Source organism: Apaloderma vittatum, unplaced genomic scaffold, assembly GCF_000703405.1.
Source record: "Apaloderma vittatum isolate BGI_N311 unplaced genomic scaffold, ASM70340v1 scaffold9584, whole genome shotgun sequence".
Taxonomy (NCBI): domain Eukaryota; kingdom Metazoa; phylum Chordata; class Aves; order Trogoniformes; family Trogonidae; genus Apaloderma; species Apaloderma vittatum.
In genome coordinates this window covers 14,639-31,911 of record NW_009710935.1, presented here as the reverse complement: position 1 = coordinate 31,911, position 17,273 = coordinate 14,639, and the positions used below count along the sequence as shown (strand labels likewise).

Here is a 17,273-nt window from a genome sequence, read left to right as displayed (position 1 = left end):
AGGCTGTGGGAGCTGGGGTTGGCCAGTCTGGAAAAAAGAAGACTCCGGGGGGACCTAGTAGCTGCCTTCCAGTACCTGAAGGGAACCTACAGGGAGGCTGGGGAGGGACAAGAGTGTCCAGCGATAGGACAAGGGGAAATGGGTTTAAGTTGAAGGAGAATAGATTTAGATTAGATTTCAGGAAGAAATTCTTCTGTACGAGGGCGGCAAGACTTTGGAATAAATGGCCCAGAGATGTTGTGGCTGCCCCCTCCCCGGAGGTGTTCAAGGCCAGGTTGGACGGAGCCTTGAGTAGCCTGATCTAGTTGAGAGGCGTCCCTGCCCATGGCAGGGCATTGGATTAAATGATCTTTAGGGTCTCTTCCAGCCTAGGCCAGTCTATGATCCCCCAGCAGTGCTTTAAACTAAGGAGTCATCCTCATGGAATTATCTGTAAGTGTGGCTCTTCCTCCCCAGACACAGCCTGCTGGAAAGCTGGTTTGAGCAGAGCGGAAGAGTTACATGAAATCTGTTCTTTCTTAGCCCTAAACCACAAATTGGGAGGCTCTGTCGGGCAGGCTGCCTTTGTGGCAGTGTTAACCAGGTTTTGTCAAGCAGGAAAGGGTTAGACCAGCGTTTTCCCCCACCCAACTGCTTATTTCCTAGGAGATATGGGAAGCACTCATGGTGAGGTATAAAAACAAACACGTTCCATTTGCAAGAAGGAAATACGAAAGTGGTGCTTGGGGGAGGAAAGAGGCTGAGGAGTCCTGTTCCCCTGGGACAGGGCAGTGCAGACTTAAAGGATTGTCTCTCCTCTTCAGTAAAGTCTCTTGGGTTTTCTACAGTTCCGCTTTTGCAGTCGTTTTGCGTTCAAAAAGTTTTTATTTTAATTTGTTCTCCAAGCTCTTGAGAAGTCAGCCACTTTCCTACAACTCCCTTCACTCAGTGGCCCAGAAATGACTTTCTTGCAGCCACAACGTTGCTTCCCAGGTAGCTCATAACCAGAGGGCTTTTGCTGTTGTGCGTCTCAGCCTCCAAGCTCTTTGTAAGGGTTTCTTTCATTTTTGCTGTGTACAATTATTTCTCTGTTTTTGTGGGCTCTACTGCAAAGCAGGACTAGAGAGTGGGCACCTTCCTGGCGATGCTGGCACCCACCAGCTGGTGATTGCTCCCTGGCCAGAGGCACCTTTGGAGCTGGAAGTACCCACTGATTCCTGAGCTGTTTGCTCCACTCGGTGCTCAGCTGCTGATTGCCTGAGTATCTCCTCTGGGCCTGTTCCATTCTACCCCTTTTGATTAGCTTTACAGTGCTGCAGTTTCCAAATAAACGAATTTGGATCCCATAAACCTTTCATGCTGCAAGTTGCCCAGCCCAGCAGCCAGTACAGTGAGGCTGATCTGCAGGATTTGAATGGTTTCCTTCTCGAACAGCTCTGTTTCTGGGTTCATGTCTGTTCTTTGCATAATTACTGGTGACAGCTGTGTTTCTGAGCGTTGTACTCTGGTGCACGTCCCAGTGAGGCACCGAAAAGGAATGGCTGTAGGAAATGACACTTCTGCTACATTATATTGCATATCCAGCAGCAGCTTTGAGTGGGGTGCCTGAGCTTGCACCTTTATTTTCATCCTCCTGGAAAGGTTTTCCCTGTGTGTGTTGGCTACTGTTGCAGACCGTGCTTCTGGTTTTGTATAACTCCTTTGATATAGATAGATAATTTTATTTATTTTTTTATTTAGTGCACTACCAGAAGATCATTCACCGGGACATCAAGCCTTCCAACTTGCTCTTAGGAGATGATGGGCATGTCAAAATTGCCGATTTTGGAGTCAGCAATCAGTTTGAAGGGAACGATGCCCAGCTTTCCAGCACGGCAGGGACACCAGCCTTCATGGCACCAGAGGCCATTTCAGACACTGGCAAAAGTTTCAGTGGAAAGGTAAGTCTTTGCTCCCAGCTGGTGTCTCCTGGGACCCCCCAGGCATGGCACAAAGGGCAACACCACACCTGCATCCGTTGCACGTCACCCACTCAGAGACTGTGGTGCAAATGAGAGTGGTTGTTAAGGAAAACTGAAGCTCTAATTCCATGTTCAGTCCAGGCAAAATTCACGTTGGTTGTTCTGTGCAGCAAACAAGGTTTGTCGTGGACCCCTGCCGAAAGGGAAAGGAGGAAACTCTTGATTCTCTCCCGAAATAATCAAGAGGCAGAGGGGGTTGCTGCACACCGAGGTCATGAACCCTGAGAACGAGGAGCGGTGTGAAGGCTGTGGGGATAGGCTCTGGTGCGGGGGTTTTGCCTCAAAGGAGGCTTCTGAGGGCTCCTTTTTGAAGTTCAGCCCTGAAAGGTGTCATCTCCTGTAAGAAGGGGCTGCTTGCTGGTCGCTGAGCCCCACAGCAAAACCAAGGGCAACAGTGTCTGGCCCAGCACAGTCCTCCTCCCCCAGGCACCCTGCAGATGCCTTTAGGAGCCCAACCTCAGAGCGGCTCTGCACCGTACAACAGGAGATATTAAGTGCATGTGATTGATGTCCTGTGAGTCGGTGGGGAAACTGTCTCTGTGCTGCATCTTGTTTAGTGCCCGTGCGTGCTTTCTTTCAGGCGCTTGACGTCTGGGCCATGGGGATCACCCTGTACTGCTTTGTTTACGGGAAGGTAAGCTGGCTTTCGCTCACTGGAGCCCTGCGCGGCCGCATCTGCCCGCCTGGCTTTTGACTCATTCCTTTCCAAATAAAGGCAGATATTAGACACAAAGACCTACCTTCTGCAAGCTCCCCCTCTCCCAGATCACCCTGTGGATGGCAAGGAGGTGACGCTGTGATCTGTGGGCATGGTGGTTTCTAGAGTTGGCCCCTTACTCAGAGCAGTCGTTTGTGCTGCAAACCCAGAGCAGCGTCAGCAGCACCAACGGCGTTTTGTCAGGGAGTTATCTGTATCGCCTGTATTTAGTAACAGGCCAGACAAAGTGTGGAGAGAAGAATAAATTCAATCCCAAGCCACTGCAGCACGTTAGCAATCCAGATTACAGAAAGCTCTGCCTGCCAGAGCTGAGCTGGGCCAGATGGAGACCGCTTTCAGCAGAGCCAGCTCTTCAGAGCTGCCTTCTGCAAACTCTGTCTCCTGTAATGGCTTTTCCCTCTCCTGCCACCAGAAGCCCCTTGTCCCAACCGTGCTCTCTCCCAGGGCAGGCAGAACAGCAGGTACGTGCGGTCTGTGTGTGCAGGTACGTTACCTGAACCTCCTGTCCAAGCCCAGACCACCGCAGATCCCACCACAAAGGCATAAGGAGTCCAGCTCGGGGTAAGAAGTGGCTGGGGGAGATGGCGAAGGCTGAATTATCTCCATTGCTGGTCTGATATCGCTGAGCCGAGTCAGGGTGGAAAATATTCCCTGATCTGCATCCATAACGATGTCTCATTTGGGCCAAATCCTCAAGTGGAAGGGTATAACTTGATTTTATATTCTGATATAACCTCATGGTGATATTATTTCCCTCTGAGGAAAGAAAGAGGGAATATAAAGGCAAATGCAAGGATATGTTTGTTCCATGTGACTCTGTACAGTAAATATTGTACATTTTGTGCCTGTTTTGTATTCCATAATTTAATCTATCCAGCCAGGCAGGCCTGCCAGCAGCCCACAGCCCACTAAAACAAGTGCAGATGTTCATAGGCTGGGTGAACATGCTGCTCCTATGTCCCCTGTGGTATTCACCACAGCTCAGGTAGCTGCCTGCCCTGACAGGTAGGACAGGCCAGGAACTATATCGAAATGAATCCGGCAGGAAAAGTTGTGCTCCACAAAAATAGGTTTTGTATCCAAATATCTGAATTTAAAATGGAAACTCAAGTGTTTTAATAGCGATACCTAGTTCCAAATGATGCTTGTCGTAGAGACCTCAAAGTAGTGGTGCAAGCCAGCTGCTATCAGTGTCTCGATTTTGCAGGGGGGAGTGGAGCAAAGAAAAGGAAAATAAGTAGTTTGTGATCAACTGTTGGGCTGGATGAAGAGGGTATCCTGGTCCAGTTGTGTACTCCCCAGATCCCCCTGCCGTTCTTCTGCATTTATTTTTTTTAGCGAGGAACAAATCCACTTATTGTGTGCGTGTTATTTATTTCCGTCTCTGTGTAAAACTAAGAGAGTGCAAACAGACAGTTTGCTTCTGTTACGTGAACGACAAACGCCTGAGCAGTGCCAGGATCTCTGACAACTGGAAAATCTTTTGTTTGCTTTGCAGTGCCCTTTTATAGATGAATATATTCTGGGTCTTCATAACAGGATCAAGAACAAGCCTGTAGAGTTCCCAGAAGAGTAAGTAAACTTTACTCAGCTACTGTAAAATGAAGTTCAGTTTTCATGGTTGCTCGCTGTACGGCGTAAATGCCGGTGGGTCACCGCAGAGGGACGGGCGAGGGTGAGCGAGGTGCTTTGCTTTCCCCCGGCTCCTCCACGAGGGCTTTGTGCAGGTGTTGTCGAAGCGTTCCAGCTGCCTCTGCTGCTCCTGTGCCCATGCTGGGCACTGGAGGAAACGGCTCTTGAAATCTGTGGAAGCAAAGGGGTTTCGTTATGGGTCTAGGGAGTTCTGCCACGGCTGCTTGACCATGGAGATGTTGAAGGCATGGTTTGGTTGGGGTTTTGTGTTCAGTAGTCACTGAGATGATTCAGTGCATTGGTTTTCAAAAGCAACGAACTTCAGAAAAGCTTAGAGACCTCGGTCTCGGAGCACGTGCTGCTTCTGAGGGCTTGCCTTGGAGCCGGGGGAGGCGTCTGGTGGGAGGAGGCTCGTCCTGAGATGCACAACTGTGGCCCCAGAAGTGCTCTCCGCAGGGTGGGGGGACAGGCCAAGACCACTCAGGGGCTGTTTGAGCAGCGGGTTGCTCAGCATCAAGGCAGAGAGTGAGGAGTGTGTGTGATGGTGCCAGATGAGCCTGGCAGGGGGTGCTTACACTTGGGGTCTGCTCGGTCTCTGCCACCGGCCGCCGTGCCTTCCCCTTCATGCACTGGCCACTCCTCGGCGTCTCCTCCAGCTTCAGGCCTCTGACGACTTGCTCTTGGGGGTTAATTTGCTTGTGGTTACCATCAGATGATGTAGCCAATACTAGACTTTTTAGTTTTCCTTCCCAAATAGTCAGGCAAAGAGTTTTTGACTTTCTTGACCCAGCTGCTCATTCTAATAAAAACGTAGGGATGAAATGACTTGATTTGAAACGAGCATGAAGAAATTAAAACTCTCATGAAAGACACCCCTGGTATTAGAGAGGGAGGGAGGCTGTCAGGCAGCCCGCGACACAAGCGTGTGTCCACCATCTGTTCCATGATTTTAGTGTGAGGTCCTCACGGAACTTTTAGACACCTGCAGCGAAGGGCTGGGCCTCTGTCTTGGCAACCTCAGGCATCCTTCTGAGTCTGCAGAAAGCAAGGGGTGCTCAGGCTGTCCTATTTTAGACATCGGCTTGAGCCGAGCTCTCTCATGCCCCAGGCTCCCTGGGCTGCATTGGTGACCTCTCCACGGACCACGAAGCTGCAGGCAGCTCGTCTCTGCTCAGCCTGGTGGAGCCCACACCGAGGAGCGTGGAGCCCATCTCCCAAGGAGCTGTGGCCACGAGTTAGATGGCAAACACGGGCCTCGTGGGCATGGAGCAATCCGGGCAAGCCAGCCTCGTGCCCTTGGTCAGGTTTTACAGCTAACGAGGCTTCAGGCGCGGTCACGCCACATTGCTGGGTTCCCACCGGTTGCGCTGCGGTCAGGGCAGGGCTTTGTCTTGACAACACTGCAGCAAAAATTAAAAAAAAAAATAAAATAAAAAATTGTTTCGGTTTCCCTGGCAGTCTTCTCGCTGCTTGCTTGGGCCCTGGCAAACTGCCCATCCTCTCTCAGCCATCGTGTATTTGGGTTAGCAGTCAGCTTACAAGTGACTGTTCCCATCTGTGTCTGCAGTTAAGTTATTAACGTTTAATGGGCTAACTGGGCTGTGCTAAGATCCTTTTCTTCATTCAGACATTTCCTTCAGAGGTAATTCAGCTGCAAGATGATTTCTTCGGATTTCTCTGTGACCTGCTGTCCCAGTCTAAATAGAGCTGCACCCATCGTTAGGTTGTTGAATTACTGGGTGTTGATGGCTTCTAAACTACATTTATGTGTTAGATAAAGGCAGTCGCAGTGATGCACATAAAGCTGGAATTTGCTGGACTGGATCCACCTTGACCTCCCACAGAATTATCACCTCGCTACGGTTAGGATTATTTTGGTTTCAATTTATTTCACCATGGCTACAAAAGACACATTCCTGTGTGCAGACAGCCCATGGAAACTCATTGCCTGTTTCCTGACAACGTTTAGGACAGAGACGGAGCTGAATGTACCAGCATCACTGTCCTTTCCCTTCTCTTAGAGACGCTGGGATAAATATTTATCGCTCTGGAGTGCTCATTCATGTCAGTGAGTCCTTGGCATGACACAAGGTAAATGGAGTTAGATCACACCCTGACGGTCCTGGCATGGCTAAAAAGCAAGCTGGAGAAGTTTCAGTCCAGGAGTGTATTAAGAGAGTCAGAAGCTTCGTGTAGTCTCTCCTGGTGAAGAGCTGAAGTCCAGGACGACGATCTTTGACCTGCGGGCGTGCAGTACAACGATCTGCGGTGCTGGCAGCCCTCCCGACGGGGTGCTGAGCTTTGTGACGCTCGGTGTTTTCTTGAGAGCTGTTTCAGCACTGTGACTCTGAGAAATTCCAGAGAGCGCAGGCTCGTCAGATGAGAAATGCCATCGCGTACAGCACGCACCGCTGGCAGAAGGGAGAGAGGGGAAAACAGAGAGAGGGCACTGTGATCTGTCACCTGGCCATAGCCCACCTGATGCTTTCTGATCCTGTTACGCTAATCCTGCGTTCCGTAGAAATCGATCTCATGCCCAGAAGCATTAAGTGATTATATAGTTCTTATATTTTGCATTATGCTGTTGCCGCTTTGGTGCACAGATCTGATGGGAAATATTTTAAAAACTCTCATTTTTAAAAACTCTCTGGGAGGTGGGAAGTCTCCGAGGACTCATCCTGCCCTTGCCCAGACTTTAAACTCAACTTTCTGCCCCTTCCCACTGAACGAGCAGTGTTTGCTTGTGGTTCATTGTTAAACATCCCGCAACCAAAGCACACATGAAGTAGTCATAGATTATTAAACAGCAGCTCTGTTTCCATGGGTCTGTAATATCCCTCAGGGTAATGTGGTCTTCATTCAGGCTGGGAGGGGTTGGAGAGAAGGTGGGCACAGGACTTGGTCCTCATCTGTGCTTTTCAATCTGCAGCCCTGCTGGGGAGTGACATGTTGTGCTACTAAATCCCACCTCTGTGCAGAAACACAGCTCCTCAGAAGTCATTTGTGATGCAGACTTTCAGCTGCCTAACGCCGTTCCGTCGTACGCTGGCATTTTATTTCATAGCACCTGGGTTGTACAGGTCAAGTGTGTTTTAAAGATGTTGCCAGCGTCATTAGAGGTCTTTAAAGCCTTTGGATTAGAGGCACAGGACCAAGGGCTCCATGGGAATAGGGTGACTTCTGGGTTCAGCAACTCCAGCATTTAGATCTTGGAAGTACTGTTAAAAAATTCGATGTATTTCTCTTAATCTCATCTGTTTGCTCCCTCTTTGTGTTACGCCAAGGCTGAGCTATACGTGTAGGAAATACAGAGTTACCGAAGTGTCTGCCATCAGCGTTCGTGGAAGCAATTTAATTAACAAGACCTACAAGCTTAGCTGAGACCTCAAGTGTCAGATGGGGATGTTTCTTCCAGCTCAGGATGCAGATTTGGCAAAACAAGTTATGCCTTTCTTGTATCATAGAGCCCAGTTCCAGTTCTGCTCTCAATAACGCTTCGTTGTCCCAGGATCTGTCCTCTGAAATTCCTCTATAATGTGATCCCTTCAAAAATGTCCTTAGAGCCATTCACCCCATCCCTCCTCCTGCATTTCGAGGGCGTTTGGGGCTGGGTTAGTGGGCAGAACGGGATCCCCAAACCCCGTAGCAGTGACCATGATGCCTGAGAAGCAACCAAAGCAATTAGACCTTCCTTTCTTAAGTTTGTGGGGAAAATATTTTCTCAGCGGAGGAGTTTCTCTACCAAGTAACCGCAGGGAGGACCGTGCATGCCTTGAGCACTCACAGTTCCCTTGTTAACTCTGTACTGTTTTCTGTACTCAGAGCACAGAGGAGTGAAGAGCTCAAGGAACTGATCCTACGCATGCTTGATAAAAATCCAGAAACAAGGATAACAGTCCCTGAAATTAAGGTAAATTAGGCATTGATGTTATAGTCTTTTGTCTCAGCTGATTTTGTTGATCCTGTGGTACCTTCTAATGAGGCAGAGCTGTTCCCGGTGTTTGTTTTGGGAGCTTTCTCTGGCACGCCGCCTTGGAAAGGGAGGGCGCTCATTTTGCAGCGTCTAACAGCTCTGTCGCTGCTGCTAGCTTGGGGAATATTGACAAAAGCTTTCTTGTTTACTTATTTAAATCAAAATTACTCAAAAGCTGGCTGATCCTCAGTGAATCCCTGGGAGAACCGTCCTTGTCATGGGGACTGCTAGCTGCAGAGCCCGTGCTGTCAGCGCTGGCCCCGTGTTGGAAGCACGTTCCTCCCAGTGCTTGCGTGGTCAGCGGCCTCAAGGCAGCACATTTGTTTCTGTCAGCTTTACTTGTGAGATGCTTGTTAACACAGAGATCGACTTGAACTACCAGAGCACACAGCTTGCCAGGGTTTGGCTTTGTTGTGTTTTTTCATGGGCTTTCTGTCCTCCTGTCACCCTTCACCGAGGCCTTGGACCTGGTGGACTCCCTCAAGATTTCCACAGAGGTCCATCAGCATCCTTTGCAAGGCACACGACTCTTCTTCGCTTTGTCTCAGGCCGACAGCAGCATGTTTGCTGCCAAAGCTGACCCAGGAGGCCACAGCCAGTGATGGTGGGAAGTCCTTTGAAGCTGTATTTAAGGGATTTTGCTTGGCCAGCCCTTGCAAGCGCTTCACGCAGAAGATGCTTGGTGTGCTTGAGGGCTTGTGTTCAATGCGAGAAGAGCATTGAAGAGCACCAGGCTGGGCTCTAAGCTCAGCCCAGGGCCTCGAACACTGTTTTCCTCACATTCACAGCCAAGGAAATCATCCCTTGGGGGGCAGCAGACAAAGGGCAGCTTTCCTCTGCTGTTCCCACAAGTAAGGTGATGGCCAAGCAGCTTCTTGGCAGAAGTGGCTGTGCAATGACTGCCACCATCCCAGGAGGCGTTGGCCAGAGGAATTCAACCTGGAGAGTACAGGAGAGCCTGACGCGTTGCAGCTTATGCAATCTGGATGAGGGGATGACGCGCTGCCTCTGTGTTCGTAGTCACCAGCGAACCCTGAGGAGCTTCTTTGCTCTAAAGTAACATATAGCATGGATCGGTGCTCCAGCCTGGGCTCCTTGCACAGTCTCACATTTCCAAGTGGCTCTTCCAGGTTTTCTCCTCCTCCCAGGGCTCCTTCCCTTTTTGTTTTCCCCTGTTTTCACACTCCCCTCCTCTTTCTCTTTCATCTTCCTTACTTGTAAGATAAAACGCTGCTGCCACTGCAGATGTTCTTCTGCAGGCAAGCATTAACTCGATGCCGCTTCTCATGTGTGATTGTTTGTCAGCCGATAAATCTCTGATGTCTACATTGAAGATAAACACGGCAAAAGCTTGAAGGAGGCGGTAAAATTATATTAAGGGGGTTAGGCTGGACAAATAGCTTAATGGCTCTGCCCAACTGGATTTGAAATTGCTGTTCCCCATCAAAATAAATCATATGAGGAGCTTTGAACATGTGGCTAGACACAGTCCTCTCCCTAGCTAAAATGTTTGCAAGCCCCAGGTAGGCTGTAGGGTTCGGTGTCGTGGTTCCACTTAAGGCTGGATGTGCTGTTGTGCCTTTGAAAAGAGTTATTATCAGCACAATTAATGATCTTTGGAAAATACTTAAGTGCTGTGAAGCAGCTCATTGTTACGCGCTTGGAGAACATTCAAGACACGTGCATCCAACCCACTGGAAGGGCAGTAGGCGGTGAGCACCTGTCCTATCTAAACTGCTTGTCCTAGAGGGCCTTTCTGGCTGCAGCACCGGAGGATGCTCTCCCTGATGGGCAAAATGTGCAGCCCTGGGTGTGGGTTGCAGAGACCCTCACCCCCTCCTGCCTTCAGCTCCCTTCCACAGCACTGACAGGGAGGGATGGTGGGAAACTGCCTTCTCTCTCCTTTGCGTGGGTGTGCGGAGGTTTGTGTGGTGCTCAGACAGTTATTTCCCTATTTCTGCAGGCAGGAGGCTGTTCAAGTAGCATGTGGCCTCACTATGCAGATCCAAATATTCTCTTTTAAGCATCTGAACCCCTTGTTTGTGCAGATGCGTAAATGACCTCGATTGTCACAGATCATGAGCTTGCGTAACCCTGGGTGAAACGTGTGCGTGTGAGAGGAAAAGATGAAAACTCTCTGGTTAACTCAGATTTTCAAAGTGTTCCAAACATAATTCAGAGGGTGCTGGGTTTCTCCAAGATGCCACCTGGCCAGGCTCCAGGCTGCAGCCATGCCCAAGGGAGCTGGTTGAAGCAAATTACTGGAAGTGGAAAATGAGTCCATACCCCCATAATCTGCCCCGTGCCCCTGTTTCCCTCTCATCACTGACATCCCAGCTCTCTGCTGCAGAAGGGAGAGCTACCGCTGTCTGTGTTCCCACCACACAGGTGCACCCCTGGCTGACAAAGGGCGGCGAGGAGCCCCTGCCACTGGAGGAGGAGCACTGCACTGTGGTGGAGGTGACGGAGGAGGAGGTGAAGAACTCGGTGAAGACGATTCCGAGTTTACCAGCTGTGGTACGTACAAACCGCAACCACATCCTCTGCATGGGGCAAGAGCGTGGTGCTCTGGGGAAGCTCTCAGCTGGGGAAGGTGGTTTGCAGAGGGTGCATGTGTGCTCCTGGCAGTGCCTGCCTGGGAGGGTGGCCCAGGACAGCTCTGGTCCCTCCTTCTCATGGACTTGGCCCACCAGGAGTGGCAGGCAGCGGTCAGCATCATCCTCTTTGCCTCTTGCCAGCAACGGTCTGCATCCAGACGCCTGACCTCACCGCCTTGACACTGCCTGGAAGTCACGTAGCTGCTCTGTGGGTTTTTCTAGCTTATGCTCTAGCTGTAACACTAAATGTCTGTTGAATTATTAAAGAAGCTGTTGTTAGACTCCTCTGAACTGGCTTCAAGCGGGTGATGTGTCAGCCCCGCTGTTCTCACTCATCTGTTTTCCTTCCTCGAAGATCCTAGTGAAGGCCATGCTGAGAAAACGCTCCTTTGGAAACCCGTTCGAGGTTCAGACCAGGCGAGAGGAGAGGTCCATGTCTGCTCCAGGGAACTTGCTGATGTACGTATGTACAGCTTTACCTGGCTCTGCTGCACCTGCAGAGTAAAGGTGTGTGGGGAGGGTGAAGGAAGCAGTTTGCAAACCTTTTCTGTAGCACTTAAGGACAAAACTCCCTTTTAAATCAAATACTGGAACTACCTCAATTCTTCTAGGGTTAAAATACAATGCGGTAAAGCAACCCAGGTATTCCTTTTATAGATCCAGTTCTCTCTGTAAGATGAGTTTGGTCTAAACATGTATAAAGTGCTAAACTTGGGTCTGTTTTTTAACCTGTTAGCTCATGGTACACTGTCATCAAAGATCCATTAGAGATCCGTGAACCAATCTAATAATTAGAGCCTAGTCTAGATATGTATTGGAGAGTTTAATTCTTCTCTCCTTCAGAAAAAGCACCCGACGAGCCATTTGCATGTTTTATAAGCTGGAAATGTGGTGTTGTGGTTTGTCTGTGTGTGGGGCCCAAGTCTGGGCAGGGACACCGTGGAGACGCAGGGCAGAGAACACGTGGACATTGCTCTTTCATTTGAGAAGGAATGCAGTATTCTACACACACCTGTGTGAAATAGTGGAACACATTGCAATGGAATATTTTAGAGATTGGCGATAAATGTCTATATTGGGATTAAAAAGGGAGAAGACTAATTATTGTTAGTTTTGTCAACCAATTTTAAACTGTCTGGATGTATAGGGCTGGGGGAGAATTCCTCTGTCCTTTACTTGGCTCTTACTTTTTCTCCCTCACGTTGGTTACCCATCCCTTTCAGAGCTGGGGTTCTGGGCTGTCAGTCCAGTAAGTATCAGCTGGACCAGTAGCCTGACCCAGCACGGCTATTTTCCTCTTCTTACCGTGCAGAATCTGTAAGGCTGCAGGTCCCAACAAAGCTGTGTTGTCCCAGAATGATCCTTTTCCACCCCAAATCCCAGTACCAGGCCTGGCACGCTGAGCCTCGCTGCACCTTTGCAGTGCAGAGAGAGGAGTGTGTGTGTGCGTCGCTCTCGCGTATGTGGGGATTGAAGCGCTCAGCTCAGTTAAAGATGCTGATCCTTTAGGGCTCGACTCTGTATCAGAGACTCTGCCTTTTGGTTCAGGACCGGTTAATATTAAACACAGTTTTAATGGTTAAACATTCCCCCAACGAGGGCTACCATGGGGTATATCTGACGGGCATGGCAGTCACGGCTCCTTTTTCGTTTGTCCTCATTTGTTTCCCTTGGCTATTTGCCTTCCAAATTAGTTATTGCTAATTTGACACGTTCCTGCCTGTATCTTCACTGTCATTCCTGGTCATTGTGTCGCTCTGAGGTGGGAGAACCTTTACTAAATTTGAAGAAAAATGTGTTGCATGTTTCCTGCTGTCCAGGATGGCTGATTCACAGCAGGGCAGGATTTCTTCTTTCTTCTTCCTCAGACTCTGCCCAAATTGCTATTTCAAGGTGGTCTGCTGTTGTAATGCCTGAGTCTGTTTCCAGAAGTGACCTGTTTCCTTCCACCTTCATTTGAGATGCTTGAAAGCTCATGTCGCTACGCAAATGGTGTGGAAGCTCCTTGACCCCAATACTACAGCTTTATTATCTGCTCAGAATAAGTGAAATTCACTTGATCTGATGTAGCTGAGAAGTTTCTGGTTACCCACGTTATCACTGTCTAATCCCTTTCAAAATCCTCTCAGGCCTTTTGGCTTTCTTCTCTTTTCTGAAGTTAACAGTCTTAATTCTTCACAGCTTATACAAAACTGGAGTCTTTCCCTGTCTCTGCTCGTTTCAGCCCCAGGTGTGGATTCAGTCTCCTCACCTGGCACTAGACTAAGAGGTTTTTGTAAACCGTGTATAAGATCCGCTGCTGTGCTGCTGTGTCCAGCGCCCTCGGTTTACAAGAACGTGTCAGATCAGGGACGGAGCTGTGGCTTTGCTGGCCTGGCCTCTGCCACCAGTGTAAGCACCTGGAGAGGTCAAAAAAAAAAAAGGGCAAATGGTCTTTGAATGTGCCAGTTCTCCACTGCACTAACCCCTGCGCTCAATTTCTCGGTCTCGTGCAAGTTTTGGCAGTAACAATTGACTTTATCCTAAATTAATTCATGCACAACTGGAGCTCCAAGAACCCACGTCAAAACCCTTCTGTTTGAAAGAAAGACGCTGGCAAAGTCTCTTCAGCAAAGTGTCATGTGTTAAACACAGCAGCAGGGACTTACTTTTTTTTTTTTTCCCCTTAAGGAATGTGGATTATTATTTCAAACGTTGGGCTGTTTGAATGCGATGTTTTAAATTTAAATACATTTGTTGAGTCTAATGACATTGATTTTAAGTGAACCGAGTCTAAATGGGCATGTTCATTGTTCAGTGAGTTATCTCTTGATTACAGTGTTATTTCCACAGGGCAAACAGAGCTAGACACTAAGCCCATCCAGTTCTTAATTCATAGTGCCTCGTTCTCTAGTAAAACCACCCTTAATACACATATAAAATATAATATTGGTGCAAATGTTATGAATAGCACTGTAGTAGTTAAAATAAGTTTTGAGTGAGCCTGGGTAACTATAAATTCCCAGGACCTAGCAGGAACAGAGAATATTGTTGAAGCGTAAAGGCTCGGCAGGGTTCCTGCGTGTCAGGCGCCGTTCCCACCCCTGTAGCTGGACAGGGCACCCCGAAAGTGGGACTTGCCAAAAGAGCAGGGCCCGTGGCCGTTGCCTCTCTCTGTCCCTGCTGCTGTGTGGTTGCCCACAAGGAGCTGAGAGGAGAAAAATAAAACAAGCCACAGATTCCCAAGCTCTCCAGCACAGAGCTTCTCCTCCCCCACGACAGCGTCTCTAGTGCGAGAAAGAAATTAGCTTTTGTAATATGGGATTTCCTTCTAGTTACAGGTAGAAAAAACCTTGTGTTTCTGCATAAGAAAAAGGAAAAGCGATTAGAAAACTCCAGTTTCAATTTAATTAGGATGCATGTGCAATTGCCAGAGCCCCGCTCGCTGCTGCTTCGAGCATCTTGCATCTGTGCCCGCACTGAGAATATATTTTTGCAGGAAATCCTCTGACAGCTGAGTCTGCTTTCTGGTATTTGATGCCTAATTGATGGTTCTTAAAATGGATCTGTCCTTTAAGCGTGCTCTTTGGGATTTGGAGAGGAGGAAATTAAATCATGCGGTTGAGTCTTTTTTTTTTTAATTTCTCCCTGCGTTACCTGTACACAGTGTGCTGGGCTCTGTTCTTGGAAATGCTTCCTGCAGAAGCGGCTTGCGCAGAATGGGAGCAGGAGGGCTTTCGTGTTTGCCACAGCCTTTGTTCCTTTAGACATCAGTCATTCAAAAGAGTTCTTAACGTATCCCTGGGAGGAGAGGGCAATTTTTCAGCCCTCCTTGGACCTGGAAGAAGCAAATCCTGTCCTGGCTGTTATTTAATGCTTTGTTTAATAGCAATGAGAAGTTAAAAATGCAGCTGTTAAAATAACAGGCACGTTCTCCAGGTAGAGGGGAACTAAAACGGAGATGCCCCCGTTTAGCAATTTGTGTTTCGCGGTGGTTGCCTCTCCCACAAGAGCACCCACACGCACCCAGAAGCCATCTGTCACCGCTGAGCTGCTTGGGGACTGGTTGGCACCAGACCCTTTCACGCAGGATGTGCCCAAAGATGCAGCGATTCTTTGAGCCTTGCAGGTCCTGCAGACCAGGGCCAGGCTCAAGCCTTAACGATGGCGGCAGAAGGAGCTGATCATTTCTAATTTTTCCAGTCGTGGGGTGTTTTTTAACCCCAGGTGTTTAGCCTCCACAGCTAAGTTCTGGGTTTCTGCTGACAGCGTTTGCTATGTACCTTCTGCCTGCTCTAGATTTCTTCTAATTAAGTCAGCCCTGGCTTCACCACATTTTATTACTCTCATTTATTGCAACCACTACCCATCAAATGAATTGCCGTGTTTTGACAGACCCAATTTACTTTCCCATTATGGCTGCTATTACTATTGATGAAATGTGGTTGTCAGCTCCTGCATGGGGGAATCGGGCTGTTTTTAGAAAGCCTACCCCCTTTCCAGCCTTCCCAAAACGAAAGCAAAATAGCAGTCGCTGCCCTTAGGGCCACACTGCCCATGTAGGCAGGGCAGGGAGGAGAGGGAGGTAAAAAAAATGGCTGAGTCAGGTTTCCAAGTGGAAAAAAAAAGCAGCCGAGAGGTATCTGCCTCGTGGAGAATTTGTGCTGAGAAAATCCTCGGTGTCGGTGCCATAGGGCTGCTCAAAAGCAGGCTGCAGAGATTCCCCCGAGGAGAGCCAGGTCTGCAGCATCATCTCCGACAAAGGAAAGAGCTGCAGGCTGGGTCTAAGTATGCCAGATGTTTCCACTGAAGGTCCTCCCGTGGTCTCTACTGGTGCTCGGTGTCTGTCTCTGCAGTCCCAGGAAGGTTTTGGGTAGGTGCCCCATAGATGCTTTCAGAACACAGTCAGACCCAGGTGACGGCCTTCTCCATTTTTGCTGCAGCGTGTCTCATGGGAAGAGCCATGCCCGCGGGGCAGGTAGGTATCCTCGTCCTCCCAAGGACCAAGGCACCAGCCGTGGCACAGAACTTTCCTCTGGCAAAGAACCACCATCGGCAGGACCCTCCCGTGGCTCTGCCTACGCTGTGCTTGGCCGCTCCATCGCACGCGGCGGCAATGCCACGGCTGTGATGGGGCACCAAAACCCCAGAGGTGCCAGGGTGCACAGCCCAGGAGAGCACAGCTGGGCAGCAGCCCTGTGCTGGGAGCCCGCTGGAGCCTTCAGCAGCAGTGCCAGTGCCACCAGTGCCTGGGGTTTGTACCAGTGCCACCAGTGCCTGTCCTCATCTGCCCTTCAGGCTGCAAGTCAACGTGACCAGTGCTCCATTCTCCATGCTCCATTCTCCATTTCACGCTGCTCGCCGGGCTCGTTACGTACAGAAATAACGAGCTCCTTTGCCTGCTGCCATCATCTTCATGATCACTTTCTTCCTTTGTCTCATTGTTTTGCTCGCAGGGACAGGCTCCTCTTAAACCCGTCGGTATATTTGCATCCATCTTTGAGGTAATTCCGTGTCTGTGTTTCCCCTGGGTGCTGTAGAAACACGTGTCCTCTCCTCAGCCTGTGTGATTTGTGTGGTAGCGAGAGCATTCGGCTCCATCCTTCCTTCCTGTAGGAGCAATTTTGCCGCAGTAATTCCGTGTGTGTGACACTAATGTTTATGTATGCTTTTTAAAATTATTATTATTTGGCATTTCAGCCTTCTTTGGGGAGGGCGGAGTGAAAAAGGCCAGTTGGGTTTTAGCAGAAACCGCTGCTACAGAATTTGGGAGAGGCTGAGCTCGGGTTTAATATTTAGTGGTTGTGGAAAAGAAATAGAGCTGGAGCCATCTCTGCTGCAGCGGCTCCCGCGCTGGAGGGGCAGGTTGTCTGCGTGCCGTAGGTCTCTGCTGTGGGGTGTTGTGGGTGCTACCTGGAGGTCTCTCCATTCAGCCTGGAGCAGTGACAGCTTCTGGTCACATCTCAGTCACGGGCTGTCTTCTGGCCGGCTGGAGGATGCGCCAGGGCGCAGTGCTGCCGTGCACGTGGCTGAGGCTCGGCCCCGGCTTTGCCAAAGTGGTCGGTTCAGCTCCGAGCCCATAGAGGATGCTCAGTTGGGGCCAGCAAAACGCTCCGTCAGCCCAAATGTCTCCACTCGTGCTTCCGAGTGATGCCCCGAGCAGCTCTGAGCCTGCCTCCCCGCTGGCAGAGGTGAGTTGTCCCGTCTCATCTCTGTCCCAGCCCATCGCAGCAAAGCTCAAGTGTTCTGCGTAGGAAGATGCTGAAAATTAAGAGCGGGGGAACAGGCTTGAAGGTGTCGTGGTATATGTACAACGCAAGTGGAGACTGCTGCCCTCCCGTGCCGACTGATTTTGGGGACCACTCATGGAAACT

The 17,273-nt window shown here is 49.6% G+C and overlaps 1 protein-coding gene across 1 annotated transcript in view; it reads left to right on the top strand.

Moving 5' to 3' along the window:
- Window positions 1-17,273, top strand: part of CAMKK1 (calcium/calmodulin-dependent protein kinase kinase 1, alpha) — a gene marked incomplete at its 5' end in the record, with an annotated part of 30,907 nt that overhangs the window by 13,069 nt on the left and 565 nt on the right. The window contains 6 exons of the mRNA XM_009867459.1: window positions 1,720-1,919; window positions 2,581-2,634; window positions 4,217-4,290; window positions 8,173-8,260; window positions 10,712-10,840; window positions 11,276-11,379. Of these exons, the coding sequence (XP_009865761.1) occupies window positions 1,720-1,919; window positions 2,581-2,634; window positions 4,217-4,290; window positions 8,173-8,260; window positions 10,712-10,840; window positions 11,276-11,379 (649 nt within the window). The remainder of the gene's footprint in view (window positions 1-1,719; window positions 1,920-2,580; window positions 2,635-4,216; window positions 4,291-8,172; window positions 8,261-10,711; window positions 10,841-11,275; window positions 11,380-17,273) is intronic.